The 19,071-nt window shown below is 35.4% G+C and overlaps 1 protein-coding gene across 6 annotated transcripts in view; it reads right to left on the bottom strand.

Moving 5' to 3' along the window:
• The window catches only part of LOC115221077 (transient receptor potential cation channel subfamily M member-like 2), a 151,886-nt gene that overhangs the window by 13,986 nt on the left and 118,829 nt on the right, over positions 1 to 19,071 (bottom strand). For 5 of the 6 annotated variants that reach the window (XM_036510452.1, XM_036510455.1, XM_036510451.1 and 2 more), the window contains 3 exons: positions 18,516 to 18,591; positions 16,089 to 16,217; positions 6,234 to 6,251 (listed from right to left, as the gene is read on the bottom strand). In XM_036510452.1, the coding sequence (XP_036366345.1) occupies positions 6,234 to 6,251; positions 16,089 to 16,217; positions 18,516 to 18,591 (223 nt within the window). The remainder of the gene's footprint in view (positions 1 to 6,233; positions 6,252 to 16,088; positions 16,218 to 18,515; positions 18,592 to 19,071) is intronic. The other variant, XM_036510453.1, reaches the window with a different exon arrangement.

Genomic DNA, 19,071 nt, shown 5'->3' with positions numbered 1-19,071 from the left:
ATTGGTTGTCAGATGATGGTGGTGGTGGTGGTGGGGACAAATACAGACATACAAACATATACATGCATATATATATATATATATATATATATATATATATATATAATATATATATATATATATATATATATATATATATATATATATATAAGATCAGCAAAATTTAGATTCAGATGAATATAGTACTTAAGTCAAAGGCACCAGAATTTTGCACGGTATTATCCATATAAATCAAATGGGGTGATTATAATCAAAATAAGCAACAAGTATATCCGAAGTAGAGTAGTACAATTGTTTCATGCTACTTCATTTTATTAAACACTGTAAGTATTACATCAGTTTTAAAATGTTGAGCAATCTTCAGCCACTTATAGAATTTTCCAATCTAATGGACAATGCACATTCTTATCTCTATTTCATTTGCCAACATTATGAAGAGGGTAGATATATCGACAGAGAGGTTGATTTCATTCTTAAGAACATGATAGTGGCAAATTCACTCTCTGACTGTAGATTTTATCAGTTAGTTTACTTTGTTATTTAGATCTGTCAGTGGGGAGGGGGATTTTATTTTTGGTTGGATGGAGACAAAGAATTCTTTGAACAGACCTGAGAGATGAAGACAACACTTGTTGCAAGAGAACTAAACAGACACAATATCCACATTGTCAAGATGCACGCACACATGCACGCTCACATGCACACACGCACGCACACACACACACACAGAGACACACAGACACACAAACACACACACACAGACAAAGGGGTCTCATCCATAGAAGTCCTTACAATGTGTCTGGAGGAAATATGAATGGCATTGTCCTCAATAAGGTTTTGAGACAAGGAAAGGCCATTACTCATCATCATCATTGTTTAATGTTCTCCTTCCGTGCTGGTATGGATTGGACAGTTTGACAGGAGCTGGCCAGGCAGGAGCCAGCACAATGTTTCTGCATCTGTTTTGGCATGGTTTTTATGGCTGTATGCCATTCCTAATGCTAACATTTATTGCCAGAAATCTGAATGCACAAAGGAAGCATTGTGTCAAAGGTGGCCAATTTGATGAACAGAAGGGTGTGTCATTCTTCAGAATGGCAATACAAGGACTCACTCAGCAAAACAAACTCAGGAAAAGATAAGATTCTTAGGATGGGAAGCTCTTCCACATCCTTCATACTTACCAGATTTAGTATCAATGGATTATAGGATTATCACTTGTTTTCATTGCCAAACCATTTTAAAGGTTGCAAAATATTCAGAAACAAATCAGGCAGATTCCACATTTAAATGTGGAATCTCAAAGAAATTTTTTTAAGGAATTGAAGATTTTGCCTCTTTGATGTTTGAGAAACAGAAATTGATAAAATAAAGAACCACAGTGAAATGAGTGTTACTTCACTGTCATCAAGTTGTAAGAAAGCAAAAAAAAAAAAAAGGTGATTACAATACCCAGTAAAACTGTGGTATAATGAATGAAAGCAGTAAAAGAATATATATATATATAAAAATGGGGAAGGTCGGTTTATAGGATATTTTTAAGAGGCCTAGGACCAACAGATTTTGGGATTTGATGATACACCACAAAGCTAAAACCTTCATGGCTGGGATTCCTAATGTAATTCCATAAACCAGCCTTCCCCATCATCATCATCATCGTTTAATGTCCGCTTTCCATGCTGGCATAGGTTGGACAGTTTGACTGAGGACTGGCGAGCCAGAAGGCTGCACCAGGCTCCAATCTGATCTGGCAAAGTTTCTACAGCTGGATGCCCTTCCTAACACCAACCACTCTGAGTGTAGTGGGTGCTTTTACATGCCACTGGCATGAGGGCCAGTCAGGCCTAGCATAGCAACGACTTGCTCAAAAGGTGTTTTTTATGTGCTGCTTGCATGGGAGCCAGTCCGGTGGCACTGGCAATGACCACGCTCAAATGTTGTTTTTCATGTGCCACCAGCACATATGCTGGTATGGCAAAGCTTGCAACAATCATGGTCAAATGGTGCTTTTCACGTGTCACCGGCATGGGAGCCAATCTGTAGCCCTGGCATAGATCACGCTCAGATGTGCTTTTAATGTTCAACTGGCAATCAGACGGTACTGTCATCGGGTGTGTCAGTGATTTTGATTTCACTTGCCTCAATAGGTCTTTTGTTTTTTACAGATGATATATATATATATGTGTGTGTGTGTGTATTTGTTATTTGTGATGGAAGCAGCATTAGTTCAAAATAGCATTCTGTATATCTTACTTAATGTGGATATACTGTAGAAAGAAAACTACAAGATTCACTTTGAGAAAATATCTCATCCAGACGTACAGTGCCAAAAAGCACAGAAGAATATCAGCAGCAAGATAAAAAGCATCAAGCAGCAAAGAAATCCGGATTTCTACTTCTTTGAGCATCATCAGTGGCAAGTATCCACTGACAGCTGCATGCTTAGACAAATTTCATGCTTAGACATTAATTAGCAAATCACTTGTGTCACAAATTGGTGACAGGCTTAAAAATTCATTTTTGGTGACAAAAGTAGTATTAGTTCAGAATAGTATTCTGTATGTATTACTAAATATAGATGTACAGTAGAAAGCCACCATACTCTACTGTTCCTCTGTTAGATTGTGGAAGTCTTCAAAATGTAACAACCAGTATAGCCTGGTGTTTGGGAACATAACTGTGGCCAGCCAAGCCCACCCTGCATTGAGCAACAATAGCAGAGAGTGTGAAATGTGTCCATAAGTTTCCTCTTTGAGCTTGTGATAACACCATGAAATGTTTGCAGCTTGCATGAGAAGCCTAGTGTGTTTGTCATCAAAGTGATTTTGTAGTTCCTTCTTCATTGCTGAAGTTTCAGCTCTGCAGGCAAGAATGTGCTCTACACATGCCCTGAAGAAGGTCAGTGTTGCTGACTTTGGAATGCTTGACTACCAGATGTTATGAAACCTGCTCCTGGCTATTTGACCACAATAGCTGTGATAGAATGAAGTATCTGATCTTACAGAACTATGAACTATCCTCATAGCTTCAGACAATATAGAGGCAAGTTTAGTATTTTCCTACAACATGAATGGTCTCTCTATTGAGAGATTTTAAATATACTATTTAGTTAAGGTTATTTCTACACAAATTATAGGCAGTACTGCTTTTTTGCTATAATGTTTTGTATTGAGACAGCAGATATAAACAAACAATGAGATCGAAACGTATCAAAAAATCAGTGCTGGTTATAATTTCTATAGAAATAACCTCAATAACATAATGTAAAGAGCACTGCTAACACAGTAGAACATGGTGTTGACTTATAAAAACATTTAGTATACTTTATAGTATATTATGGCTGCATAATGAAATACCACACACCTACGAGTCATTAGTGTTAAAATATACTTGATAAGAATGGTTAAGGAATTCAGTTTAAACACCTCCATAAACACCTGTCAAAGAATAGCTAACATTTTAGGTGTCGCACCAAATCTGAGTACAAATAAACATTATCTTAGTAGAAAGTTACATGAAGAAACCATATATGTAAGCAAGAAATCCTTTAAACTCAGCCATAATCAAGAATTTTGTTGATGTGGAAAAGTTTCCTAGTTATTTCAGATAGATTTTTTCAACTAGGCTACACTTTATTTCAAGGATGCACTGAAAGGAAGTGGCTTCAGTGACAAACTAGTATACAAGGAACACTCTTCATATGTAACAACACAATCAAGAGGAGAAAATAATTTGGTTCAGACCATGTCTCAATATAATTAACTTTCAATCCTCATTAAGATCTCATTTCCCAACAACACATAAATATCAAATTTTCAACATTGGTAATATAAAAGTTGCCTACTCTTGTCTAGATAATATCAATTTCCTGATTTCATACAACAATCTAAGACATACACCCAACCAGCCACTATCTTAACTCTTGGCTTGTAACTTCAGAAATCCCTCAAACTGCCTATTTTAGAGGATCATGCCTAGGATAAGTGATGATATCGAGTTAGCATAATATCTACCAATGGCCTCAACAGGAATTAAACAGGACTCATTGCAAATACATTTAAGTGCTGATTTTATAAACATTTACATTCATTCAGATCACGTGAAGACTCACCTGAATCACATCCATTTGAAGAATGCTTCATTTAGCACAAAGTTATTGTCGTATAAAAGTAGTAATGTTTATATACCATAAATATATTCATTTTACACAATGTATTGAGTACTCTCATTATACACACACACACCCACGTTTCCTCAGTGGTTACAGTTATTACAAGGGAGATAATCATTTCTTCATAATATTTGGTGGAATTATAAATTTGAATTTGAAGTCATGGAATTATAAGAAGAAAGATGCATAAAACTCACAAATTTAACTTTTCTTGATTAGATATTACGAAATTTTTATACATGTGTGTGTGTAGATAAGTCTTTATGAACAATGTGTCTGGAAGCAAATTCAGTTATAAATGATAACTTATGATACATTGAGTTAAAAATTCCTCAACAGCAAATTTACTCAACAGCACTGAATGTAATTTTATTAAATTTTATTTTCCAACTGTTAACATTTTGAATTCAAATCCTGCCAATCCAAGTTGGCCTTCCATCCCTCTGGGGATGATAGAATAAAGTAACAGTTGATGGCATTCACTAATCACCCTCTGCCCAAAATTGCTGGCCTTGTACCTAAATCAGAAACTACTAAATATTTGTATTTAAATTTATTTGCAGCCCCCATCCTATGCGTCCCTAGTTTGCGGATAGGGGAATGGCCTGTAAATATAGAGGTTAGCAGTGAAGACTCAATAAGCAGCCATAGACAAAATCACAGGCTGCTTTTTGGTAAGGCACAACTTCTGTCAGCCACCCTGCCGGGGTCATGGTGAAATCCTGAAGCCCTGAAAATAGGGGAAAAAGCAGGACAATAGGGAATGAAATGCAAGACATAACAAATAATTTGTCTTTGGATTTCTTCCCATTCTGCAAAACAAATTATACTTTTGTGTAACTTGGTCTGGGAAACCCATCAGTTTAACCCTTTCGTTACCAGCCCAGCTGAAGCTGGCTCTGGCTCTGTAGTACAAATGTCTTGTTTTCATAAGTTTTGAATTAAAATCTTCCACCAAACCTTAGTCACAATTTATATTCCTAAATACTAGCTTAATGATAACTAAGTTATTTTACTAAATTCTTTGTTATATTTAAAATTAATTGAAAGAAATACAGAACATCTCAACAGAAATATGGTAACAAAAGGGTTAAATGAGTATACTAAACTATACTATATATATATATATATATATATATATATATATATGATGGGCTTCTTTCAGTTTCCCTCTACCAAACCCACTCACAAGACTTTGGTCAGCCCGATGCAATAGAAGAAGACACTTGCCCAAGGTACCACGCAGTGGGACTGAACCCGGAACCATGTGGTTGGTAAGTAAGCTTCTTACCACACAGCAATATACACATATATATATATATGTGTGTGTGTATCTGTATGTATGTATGTATGTATGTATATATATATACATATATATATATATAATATATATATATATATATATAATATATATATATATACTAAAATTAATAATTGTATTTATAAATTATAAAATGATATTAAAGAGATCAGGAAATAACCTGCTCCAACATGCCATAAGAAGTTGCCAAAAGGCGCTTACTGTGAAGTTTTGTTTTGTGGTTTTCAATTGCTCACTTCAACCCATGTTTTTGGAGAAGTTAAAAGTGGCTTATGGCGTCTTCTTATTGCATGTTGGAACAGGTTATTTCCTGATCCCTTTAATATAATTTTATAATTTTTATATATAATTAGTAATTTTAGTATGTAATTTACCCACAAGGTATTATCTCATGCTTGCCACTTGATATTATAAGCAACATGATTTTATCCTTATTTTTATGAAGAATAAATAATGTAATATAATATAATATAATATAATATAATATATATAATATAATATAATATAATATAATATATATATATATATACATACACACACTCAATAAATAATATATATATATATATATATTATATATATATATATATATATATATATATATATATGTGTGTGTATATGTATGTGTGTATGTGTGAGTATATGTATGTGTGTGTATATATATGTGTGTATGCATGCATGTATGTGTGTGTGTATGCTAATGCTCATTTAGGTGTATCAGGCTGCAACAGAATCATCACTTACCCAGCTTCTGATGGAAATCTGTAAAAGTCAATAGAAATCAATTTTTTAAGACCACCAGATTGATAAATTCATTGTTGTTAGTTAATGCATTGAAGTCATGCAATCATCTTCAGAGAGCAGGATGCAGAAAGTCAGTTGTGAAGCCATCATGCTTAGTGCGGTGTATATTAGTAGGAGTTCAAAGAAAATTGGGGAAAAGAAAACAGACATCAGTGATTTCTATTGAAAAAGATGTTATTTTGAATGGTTTTTAATGTTAATATTGTTATGGAAGTAAGATGTTTGAAGTCCTTTGCAGAAGAAGTGTGCATAACAGCTTGATGTGCCTGAACTTTATAGTTCTTGAAAAGAAGAAATTCTGTGCTGGCTGGAAAGAGGAGTAGGGGACAAACAATATGAACCCCAAGAATAATTGACCTTTGGTGAAAACTTCACCTAGACCATATTCCAGAAAATTTGGGGTTCTTCACAGTTTGACAAAATCCATGAATGCTCTTCCATAAATTAAAAGACATCCAGAGCGCAGTGGTGAGAGGGGAAGGAGTGCCTGAAGTGGATGGTGATCAGTGTTGTGGCATGCTTAAATCTTCCCTCGATGACAACTTCTCACACCTCTACAGGTTGGTGATTTTACTTGTTTACTAAACTTTTAATCTGTTTCCGTTTTAATTTTAGATTATTACATTTTTGCCCCACGCTTTTTATTGCTCAAGTGCATCCCTACATCTTTAATATGACATTTTGTATTCTATGGTTAATAAAGAAATACTGATAATAATATGTGCTAACAGGTTATACTATTCTATATTTTAGAGATGAGGAATTATTTACATAATTTACAATGGACAGATAGGTGCCCTCACCTTGATTGTTATTATCACAACGTTTCGGCTGATATACTCTCCAGCTTTCAAAAAAAAAAAAGTTCAAAATTCCACCAGGACACCTGATGTAGACTGGAGAGTACATCAGCCGAAACAACAGACAGGAAGGGGACACCTATCCACCCACTGTAAATAATGTTACTAACAGGTTGGCTAAAACGGCAGGGACTGTAAAATATAGCAATGCTGTTTTCCCCCATTAGCATTTAGTTTATTCTCTCAAATATTCTGCTTATTTATTTACATCATTTTGAATTAATCATGCTTAATCTCATAACTTCAAGATTGCAATGATGCCATTGTCTATTTTTAGAATGACATTCTAAGATAGCTGTGAGATGCTGCATTTGGCTGTTTTGAATGTAAAGCAGGTAGAATATTTAGGCTGAATATGGTCAGTTGAAATGCTAAATAATTCAAGTTTTTGTTTAGTCCTATATTACCATATCCTACCAGTGTAAATATTTCTTTAATCACTTTTTATACCAATGTAGGTTCAACTAACTATAATTCCTCAATTAGCAAAAATCTGTTTAGTGTGTTAAAAGCAATTACCTTCATCATCATCATCATTATTATTATTATTATTATTATTATTATTATTATTAAAGGCGGCAAGCTGGCAGAATCATTAGCATGCTGGGAAAAATGCATGGCAACATTTCATCTGTCTTGATGTTCTGAGTTCAAATTCTGCTGAGGTTGACTTTCATCCTTTCAGAGTAGATAAAATAACTACTAGTTAAACACTGGGGTTGATGTAATCGACTAATCTATCCGCCCCCAGTTAATACCCTTGTGGCAAAATTTGAAGCCACCATCATCACTATTATTAAGGCAGCAAGCTGGCAGAATCGTTAGAACGCCGGGCGAAATACTTAGCGATATTTCATCTGTCTTCACATTGTGAGTTCAAATGCTGCCTTTCACCCTTGTAGGGCAATAAATTGAGTACCAGTTACACATGGGAGTCGATGTAATCGACTTAATCCCTTCCCTCAAATTTGAGGCCTTGTACTTCCAGTAGAAAGGGTTATTATTATTATTATTATTATTAAGGTAGTAAGATGGCAGGATAGTTAGCTGGGCAAACTGCTTAGCGACATTTTGTCCCTCTTTACATTTTGAGTTCAAACTCCAAGGTTGACTTTGCCTTTCATCCTTTTGGTGTCGATAGAGAAAGTACCAATTGAGTCTGGGATGTAATCGACCAGTCATCCCGTACTTGAAATTTCTGGCCTTGTACCAAAAGTTTTAGAATGATTATTACAAAGGAAACTGTTACTACATTTTTGGATTTGGTTTGCAAGATTCTTTATGTGAGTTTGTGTGTTGAAGCATATTCTGTTGTGTCTGGGGAGAGTCATTTTCTTTTAGTGCCTTATTATTTAATGCTCACCAGTAAAGTTTCCACTCATTTATTTATTTTACTATAAAATTTTCGTTGCGTCTTTTAACCTTTTCAATAGTTTACCAGTGTGTGTTAAATTATAAGGCACTAAAAGAAAATGACTCTCCCCAGACACAGCAAAAACTTTTACTAGTTGTCCAAATTTTGAATTGTTTCACCATTAATGCTTTTTGGAATACCACGAACATCATAATATTCTTTTTCTTGTCTTTACTTTTTTGCTTAACTGTAAATGCGCAATGAAATTGATGAAATAAGCCGAAAAAATTTAATTTACTGTTTTAGTAATCATCACAAATATTTATATAAACCAGAGTTTTCCTAATTCAAAATAAAATTTAGCTGTCTTTGAATGATACTACTTAAAATTTAAGGACGGCCTTGATTCATCCACTCAAAGAGTAAATAGGACAAAAAAAAAATGTTGAGAGACACAATGTAAGGGAGATAACCTCCATATTAGGAACCTATGATTTATGAGTTGTCGCCCTTGAGACATTTTAAATTGAATTTTATCAGCTCAGTACACGAAATATGTTATAACTTGTCTTTACAGTTAATTTTTTTTTCTTTTTAAAGCAATAAGCGTATTAACTAAGAGTATTTCCCGCCGGTCATTTTCTGCAAAAATATAAGGTATGGTGTTTAGTCAACACAAAACCACTGCGATGGCAAAAATGACAAGTACTATTCTTCAAACGTCTGAGATCAAAACCGACTAGCGTTGATTCTCGTCCGCTTCATTTCTCCATCGTTGATAAAATAGTTACGGAGAGGTACTTGCAGAGCAAATTCCGTGCCACACAAAATTTTGTCAGTGATCAGGTCGCAAAGCGACGAAAGTATTTTGACAAATTAAATTTAAATGTTGAAGTGAATCTAACGGTTTTTGTGTGTTTCTTAAATGGTTTACAAACACCTTCCACGATAAAATAGTACTTATCCCAAACCAAAGGAGGTAACTAAATGCACTCTTACCCTTTCGAATGTACGGCCATGCACCAATATGAGCAATCGTTATTAATATGGAAGGAACAGGGAATGACAGAATCGGCAGAACCACAAATGCCAAATACCATTCACCAATTTCTATTTACCTCCATTTACGTTCTGAGTTTGAATTTCACTGAGATCAACTTTGACTTTTATTTTTCTGGGGTTTGATGAAATAGTACCAGTAATACACTTGGGTTGTGGCACAGTTCTCTTGTGTTTTAATTTTTACTTGTTTCAGTCATTAGACTGTGGCCATGTTGCAGCATCACCGTAAAGAATTTCTAGTTGAATATATCGACCCCAATACTTAATTTCTATGCCTGGAACTCATGTTAATCTCTTTTGTTGAACTGCTAAGTTACAGGGATGTAATTCTTTTCTACTCTAGGAATAAGGCCTGAAATTTTGGGGGAGGGGACCAGTTGATTAGATCGACCTCAGTATGCAACTGGTACTTAATTTATCAACCTCGAAAGGATGAAAGGCAAAGTCGACCTCGGCGGAATTTGAACTCAGAATGTAAAGGCAGATGAAAAAACTGCTAAGCATTTCGCCCAGTGTGCTAATATTATTGTCAGCTCGACGCCTTATCTATTGACAGATGAATTACAGGGTTGTCAAGTGGTGGGGGGACAAACACACACACATTTAGTGGTTTCTTTCAGTTTCCATCTACCAAATCCACTCACAAGGTTGGTCGAGGTATCGTAGAAAACACTTGCTTAAGGTTCTATGCACTGGGACTGAACCTGGAAACGATGTGGTTGGGGAGCAAGCTTCTTACCACTCAGCCATACTTGTACCTATGTGAAAAAATACTATCAATAAGATGTACTTCATTTTTTTGTTGAAATTCTGCCAAAATTTACTTTATTTTGCCCACTTGAGAATTTAAAGAACTCTCTAAGTATTTGGTTTCATTAAATTGGCTGTATTTTCCCCTGCAAATTTTGAGGTTTTATGCCTTCCTTAGATGTCAGTATGACAAGCTTCATTGAGCAAACACTAACACTCTTGATAAAAGCGTGAACATTACAACAAGGTTGAGGTAGTTTTGGGCCTGCTTAAAGGGGTTCAATTGCTAGCTTTGTGCTTTAATTATTATTGGCAGAATCGTTAACATGCTGGGCAAAATACCTGGTGGTATTTCATCTGTCTTTACATTCTGATTTCAAATTCCGCTGAGGTTAACTTTGCCTTTCATCCTTTTGGGGGTTCAATGAATTAAGTACCAGTGATACACTAGGGTCGATGTAATTGACTAGTCCCCTTCCATAAAATTTCAGGCCTTGTGTCGAAGGTAGCAAGCTGGCAGAATCGTTAGAATGCTAGGCTAAGAGGAATTTTATCCATCTTTACATTCTGAGTTCACATTCCACTGAGGTTGACTTTATTTTTCAACTTTCCAGGGTCGCTAAAACGAGTACCAGTTGAAGAGATGAGGTTAGGGGGCATTTGATGTAATCAACCTAATCCTGTCCCCCCAAATTGCAGGCCTTGTGCCTAGATTAGAAAGGATAATAGTTACTACTGTTGTTGTTGTTAGAGTTTTAGCATAGCAACTGGTCATTTAAATTCCCTGTCTTTGTAGTTTAATTTGGATCTGTCTTTGTGGAACTGCATGTGATACCATTGCAATTCTTCTACCACAATAAGTTTTAAACCTAATTCTTATGATACAAATCATGCACACAACCCATCATTGCCACATGCAACATCATCAACATCATCACTCTCATCATTATGTTTTTTCTGACTTTTCTCATTGTATGTATTAACAAGAACTTAAGCAACAAGACATACCTCATCTAACACTTATAACATGATGCAAGATGCAGAAATTAAAAGAAAAACAACCCAAAATTCTTCATGCTACGTGCAATTGAATTGAGAAAAATAGAAAAGAGAACTTAGAAAAAAAAAAGCTCCTCCCACCGCAAGACAGAGAGATATTAGAAAATTTCTTTGTACAGGGACAAAGGTTAAAATCAAATTAATACAGAATTGTGTTAAAAGGAAATAATTTTATTCTCAAACACAGGATAATGCTAATAATATGGCATGAACAGGATAAGTACCCATATTTTTGCAGAAAAATGTGTTGGCAGTCAGCCATGGGACACTAATTTTCAAGAGTTGTAGATTTTCAGAAATAAAATAACTGCAAGTGAAAAAATACCTTGCAGTTTTTTAGTTCATTATTTTAAATAATCCCATTGGAGTATACCTTATCTTTCAGAATTTCAGGTCTGATGAAAAAAACGAAGTACCAGTCATATATTGAGATAAATGTAAGAAGTGGTTATGAAGATTGCTTCACAACTACATCAGGTTTGATCTGTTCCATTGCATAAAAGGTGAGCACTTTCTACCATAACCTTCGATTGATCAAATTCTTGTGAATCAAATTTGGTAAACAAAAGCTGTATGGAAACATTCCTGTTTTGATATAAAAGACTTAATCAGTTACCCTGGTTCATTTCAATGTAACCACCTGGGCTAGGATAACTTTAGCAGAGATTGCTCCATTGCAAGTTTCTATCCAGATCTTTCGTTTCCTACTTTCACTTTCCTTTCACCACTTTTCTTATGGCAGCCATTTCTCTTATCCAGTTATTGGATTTATAAAATGGGCAGAAATGGTTGAATGCTTCATTAAATGTGTTTGGATATGTAGTTATATTTCAAGTTGAGATTGCGTTGAGGTTAGGTTTGCCTTTTATTTCTCTCTTATTAAATAAAATACCACAATTTGACTCACACTGATACAAAAACATCCACCAAGCTTCATATGTTTTAATCATCCAAACAACTTCTTTATCTTTCGCTTGCTTCAGTCACTAGACTGTGGCCATACTGGGGCACTGCTTTGAAGAATTTTTAATCAAATGAATCGATCTCAGTACTTATTCTTTAGAAAGCCTTGTAATTATTCTATCATACTCTTCAGATGAACAGCCTAGTTATAGGGACGTAAACACACCAACACCGGTTGTCAAGTGGTAGCGTAGGACAAAGACACTCACACACACACGCGCGCGTGCACTTCTTTCACTTTTCCTCAGCCAAATCCATTCGCAAGGCTTTGGTAGACCCAAGGATACAGTAGAAGATACTCGCTCAAAGTGCTACATAGTGGGACTGAACCTGGAACCATAAAGTCGGTAAGCCACCTTCTTACCGCACAGCTAGGCCTGCCAAAGAACAATTTACTGTATTTTTTTTTCTTTTTGCTGTCCTTTTTTAGTTACCACTGCGTTACTGCATGAAGAGGCATTTGTAGGAAGGGCGAAATAATTAGCGGAGTAATTATTACACACACAAAACAGAAACTTTTAGAAACACAAAAATCGATCGGCGAGAAAATTCAAGGGAGACAACTTTGTGAAACTCGTTTAACAGTTTATAATTTACAACCCGTGTAACAATTTTTTACTTAACCCGCGCATTCCCCACCCTCCACCACATGAATGTCTCTCTCTCTCTCTCTCTTCTCTCTCTCTCTCTCTCTATATATATATATATATATATACACGCATACATACAAAAGACCAAGTACGAAAAAAGAGAAACAGAAATTAATTCCATGTAGAATAAAATAGATAAAGATTTAAAAAATACTGAAGATAGACTTTTTGGAAATATTGCAATTAATGGAGCAAAAATTTATAGAAAAAGCATGCAAAGATTGTTTAGCAGTGCTGGTTTTGTTATTTAGAAAAAAATTATACATTATAAGTATGTATGCATATATAGTACAAATTTAGTGTTAAAAGTTAGTTTCAAAGCCAGAGAAAACTCAAGGCAGGCAACTTAACATCATTTAACATGATTCAGTAATTGAAACTTCAAATTAGAACAGCTCTATTAATATTCCATTTTAATCTCTGTATGATCTTCTTGTAATTAGAGAAAATAATTCTCTTATACATATATATATATATATAAAACAGAAAAAGAAAAATTAAATTAGAAAAGATAAATATGAAGAATTTCTTGGAAGAGTTTGGCAAGATGCACAGAAATAAAGTAGATAAGAGCATAAAAAAAAAAATATATATTTAAAACACTGGTGATAAAACCTCTTACAGGTAAAGTGAAGGATCAAGAAATAAGTATTAAAAATCATGCGAAGATTGTAAAGTAGTGCTGGTCTGGTTCACAAAAGTATGTATATATATATGGAAAGATAGTGAAAGAGAGAGAGAGAGAGAGAGAGAAATAATAATGTTCAGGTATGTTTTGTAAAGATATTAAAAGAAAAAGGATAAAATATAGAAGAAAGAAATTTTTAAAAATCAAACAAAACCTTTTAAAGAATCGAAAACGCAAATACTTTGTAAACTTCAATAAACTGTTTATAATGAAGATATTTAAATAAATATTTAGCAATTTAACTCAAATATTTCTTAATACACTGTTCTTAAAAATTCACCTTCACTAAATTAATTCCAATATAAAGCAACGAGGAAGTGTTTGTTCACAAAAACTGGATGTTATCACGTGTGTGACATACATTACTTCTAAGTGTCACAGTTGAATAAAGGTTGTTCGATGCAGCAAAGCTTTGCGGGGAAATTTTTCTGTATTAAGTCACAATTACTAACCAATTTTTATGTTAAATTCAGAACTAATCTTCAAACTTCTGTTTTCTTTAGTACAGTAGTTCTTAAACTTTTTCAGGTTACTCTTCCTTTGGTTCTAAGGCCACATTCCTAGTGGCCTTTGAATCTTTGTCGCTTTGGTTCTAAGGTCACATTCCTAGTGGCCTTAGAATCTTCACAGACATGCACCATTTTCTGCAGCAAATTCAAAACAACTGCATTTCACAAATAAAACAATCTAATTAACCCTCCATTTTGTTTGTTTTTCTGCATCCATTGCCTCATTTTGGTCACCCCATTATCTCCCCATTTTCCTTCAACACCTCCCTGGATCTTTCCACTTCCCCCAGGTAGTAGCAGTACCACCCACTTTGGGAAGCACTGCATTAGTATTCCACTGCAAAATTGTATTTAACAATACATTAGAGACCAGTTCTTGTTCTTGTGCATGTTGGGATCTTTAATTATTACATGTTCCAATCCATGGCTCATTACTCCATGCTCACAAGGCTTCATCAAACAAAAGGAAGTGGAAGCATCAGTGAAGGAGTTCTTTGTTTCACAGGACGAGAACTGGAATCAGTGTTGGATTAAAGAACTGACAAATAAAGCAAGTGAGTTACCAAAATATTGCAAAACCTACCTACACAACACAATATGATGCTGATGGCATGACAAGGTACAAAGCAGTGGCATTGTGGTAACGCAACATCAAAATAACACAGAATGGCATAAAGATACTCTGAATGTAGTGGAATTCAGGCACCATGGAGTAGCGGGAAAATTCTTTGCAAACTGTTTTATTTTCTCAGCTGGAAATATTCATCTGAAAATCTCTAATAGTCTTAGGAAAGGTGTAAATGTGACAACTTGGATTTTCCTATCCACTTTCAACAGATTATGAAAAGTGAAGCTTATTTGGGAAGGTAATGGAACAACGAGTTCAGTAGAATCTTCCTAAAGACTTCTATAACATCACACAAGACAGCTTTGCATTTAGACTCTGCAGTAAGATGGAGGTAATAAATATTCTTGGTAAAAGAATTGTGGTGTGTGCCTCGGCTTTTTTCATTGAAGACATTTGATAACATACACAATCATTACGCTGAGAGTTGCTGAAGCATGGAACAAACTGCCGGCATCAGTTGTTAGTTGTCGGAGCACTGCATCCTTCAAAACTTCCATGCTTCCTGAGATTCGCCAACACTACACTTGATTTTCTCCCCTCCATACACACACAAGCATGTATCTGACTCATACATTGTTCGCTTTCCAAACATTTCTACATTTCTGCATGTACTTTATATGCACTTTCTGACAGGTTGTGGTGCACCTGAGCACTTATTCAATAATTTCATTATTATTATTATTATTATGCAAATTACACATTCACACATAATTATTATATTTCTACGTTTATAGATATTCACACACAATGTATTTTAGTGTTTCTATTTTTAGCATTTATCATTGTCATCACATATATTCACATCACCATTTATTTATGTTGCCATTTATAGTACTACTCCTTTATTTAATGGAAATATATCTTCTGCCTTCTCCTCCTTGTTGTCATCATCATCATCTTTATCATCGTCATTGTCACCATCGTTGTCATTGTCATCATCTTTGTCGTCACCATCATCATGATCGTCATTGCCATCATCGTTTTTGTCATCATCATCATCATTTGTTTTTGTGTTTTTGCTTTCTCTTTCCATGCTGATATCCGTTGCACAGGTCTGTGAAAACAGCATTCCTACAGAACACATTGATTCTGCATCATTGAAATTGTGAAACCGAATGTCCTCAGATCAAACATGGTTCTTTCCTCCCAAATTCTTCACCTGCTAACTTCCATTCCTATTTTTCTTTTCTTTATCTTTTCCCAGTTATGCCTCATCTATTCATATTAACGACAAAAATGGCTTTGATGAAATAATTCTGAGACAATATTTACCTGGTGAACTTCTTCTGTAAATATTCCAATCACCCACACAAGAAGAAGCCATTCAAGAACAGAAATATGCTGTTCAAGTTCAACAAGTACGACGTAGCTATAAATGCCAAGGAAGATCATGTAAAATATCTGGAAATAAAAGAATTGAAGCATTTTATGTAAGACAGAAAACCATAAAGAATTTAAAAAAAAAACAAAACTAAGTTTTTCCCCAAAATATACTTGCTAAATATTTCACGAACATCTTATGATTAAGAGGAGTTGTGTGCATGTGAGTGTGTGTGTGTGTATGTATGTATATGCGTATGTGTGTCTGAGTGTGTGTGTGTGTGTGTGTGTGTGTGTGTGTGTGTGTGCATGTGTTTGTCTGTGTGTATGTGCATACATATGTGTGTGAATGTATTTGTGTGTATGTCATTTTTGGGTTCCCCTGAGACTGACAGGAGAAAAGGTGAAAGTTGTTCTCAAACCAGAGATCTATCCAAAGTTTTCACCTTATGGTGAACTCTGCCACTGGCAAACAAGGAAAACAACGCAAATGGTGCTAAACCAGGTGATGGATTCAGTTTACAACCTACAACCTGGAATGCAAAGTGATAGAGCAAACACCACAAGGTAGCAAATCCATCCATTACTCTGATAAATCCTCAAATCCCCAATCCTGGACGGGTACCGAATATATTTTATCCACCCCCCACTACCATCAAAAAGGGAACAAAAAAAAAAACGATGAAAAGCAGGGTTGACTTTTGTCTGGATCTGAACTGGGACTGTAGAGCGTCAGAATAATCTCTGCCAGGAATTTTTGTCCTCCACCCTAACAATTCTCTGCCTGGATCTCATAGCCTGTGTGCACTTAACACGTTGGCTCCCACACGTCCTGCCAGTGGGTCGTGTGGTATGCTAGTGAGTCACTCCCGGCCCACCAGCAGGTCATTTCTTAAATTCTTTCCTTTGGACTTTCTGAGAGCTGGAATGCTCCAATTGCTTTGATTTGTGCTTTTGCTACACTAAGAGAACAAGTTTTTTTTTGATTTTGTATATATTTTTTTGGTTTTTCTTCTGATTTCTCCAAGTAATGAGGTAAAATAAAAGATTGAGTATTGAGAAAATTCTATCTGCCATTGAAACAAAAATAGTTATTTTTGAAGAAATTGGTAGATTTTCCCCCAAAAAAACCCCAAAACAGAAAGGAATGAAAAATATTTTACTTGCCATGTAAAACCAAAATAGTTCTTTTTGAAAAGATTTCGAGATCTTCCAAAAGAAAATATCCCCAAGTTTTAATTGACCACGAGTAGGTCGTGTGGTATCTAGGATGGAATATGAACTAGAGTACCACACGACCCTCCGGTGGGACGTGGGTATCCAACATAATCTATGTAATCTTTGCCTCACAAATGGTTAATTAAGATATTGTATTGCGACTCTAAGATAAGGGAAGCTCGTGATCCAACGTGTTAACATGGTGAAACTCGGTTTTTGAGGGCAACTGATCCTAAGGAAAAAGTTGTTTTCAAACCCAATTGGGGTAATTATAGCAGAATTGCCTTTATTGTAAACATTTAAACACGCGTCTTCAGTCTGATGGTAGACGACTCCAGTATGGTCTACGTCAGTGAATTGCGATTTCTTCTTCCTTTCCCTCATATAGCCGATTTCTGGTTCTATACAAAATGTCATTAGTATTGTCTTTCCGTCTCTCATTAGGAAGGTAGGAAGGGTGAGAAGCTACAACTGTGATTGTTAAGTTTTAAAGTCCCAGTTGCTGAGCGATTTACTGAAGTTGTTTACATAAGTTACCTCCCTTGTTTTGTGAGTTTGTATCACCAAGTTTTATCCATTTTTTGAGCTGGCAGAATCGTTAGCGCATCAGACTTGGCAGCATTTCGTCCGGCTATACGTTCTAAGTTCAAATTTCACCGAGGTCAACTTTGCCTTTCATCCTTCCGGGGTCGATAAAAAAAGTACCAAGGCCTGAAATTTTGGGGTAGGGCCTAGTACTCAGATCTTTTATGAGCATGTCCACAAATGGCAGAAGCATTGTTTAGGGAAAATATTCTCTCTTCCCAACCACATGGTTCCAGGTTCAGTCCCACTGCGTGGCACCATGGGCAAGTGTCTTCTACTATAGCCCTGGGCCTTGTGAGTGGATTTGGTAGGCTGTAAGTCATAAATCCGAAAGAGAAGCATACTATAAACCATAGAGCAGCAGAATATTTAGATGAAAATAGTTTTGGTTGATTCATAGAATTAGCCAGAGTTTTGTGCCCATAATGCACTTGGCTTTGCATAGGTCTTGTCAGACTCTAATGGTCAGGAAAACACTTAAAGGAATTGCTTTAGCATGACCACAGTGTAATGAACGAAACCATTAACAAAAGAATAGAAAATATGTATTTGAAATGTTTAAATGTAAATACCAACCAAATTTCCAAAAAATGTTATGACAGGAGTGTTATAGAATAACAGGAGTCTACTGAACATCTTGGAACATGTATTCCTGGAACAAGAATTTGAAGAATTTTATTTCATTAATTAACAACACAATGGAATTAATATGTACACACACACACACACACACACACACACACCAGAGGTAAATTTAAAATAAAGGAAAAACCAGCAAAAGTCAATTGGAGGCACACAGTGAATATATTAGAATGGTGCTCAGTGGAAGTTAAAAATGGAAAAATAGGGGCAGAAATAATGTTCTGAGCATGGCACTTTGTCGGAAAGAGTCCAGAGAAGAGGAAAAGCAAGAAGGAGCAGGCAGTGTGAGAGAAGCTCATGAGTTGTTACATAGCTGGAGAAGCAAGTAGAGTTGCTTGAGAAAGGAATGAAGATCAAGCATGGTGATGAAGTGGATGTGTAGAGAGGAGTGTGAGAGAGGAGGTAAGAAAAGGGTCTGTGTAAGGAAGGAGGAGGAGGAGGAAGAAAGGAGAAAGAATGACAGATGAATGAAAGTGATTCACAGTCGTTG

The sequence above is a fragment of the Octopus sinensis genome, linkage group LG17 (genome assembly GCF_006345805.1).
Source record: "Octopus sinensis linkage group LG17, ASM634580v1, whole genome shotgun sequence".
NCBI lineage: Eukaryota > Metazoa > Mollusca > Cephalopoda > Octopoda > Octopodidae > Octopus > Octopus sinensis.
The sequence above is the reverse complement of the archived record's forward strand: the minus strand, read 5'-3'. Positions and strand labels throughout refer to the sequence as shown.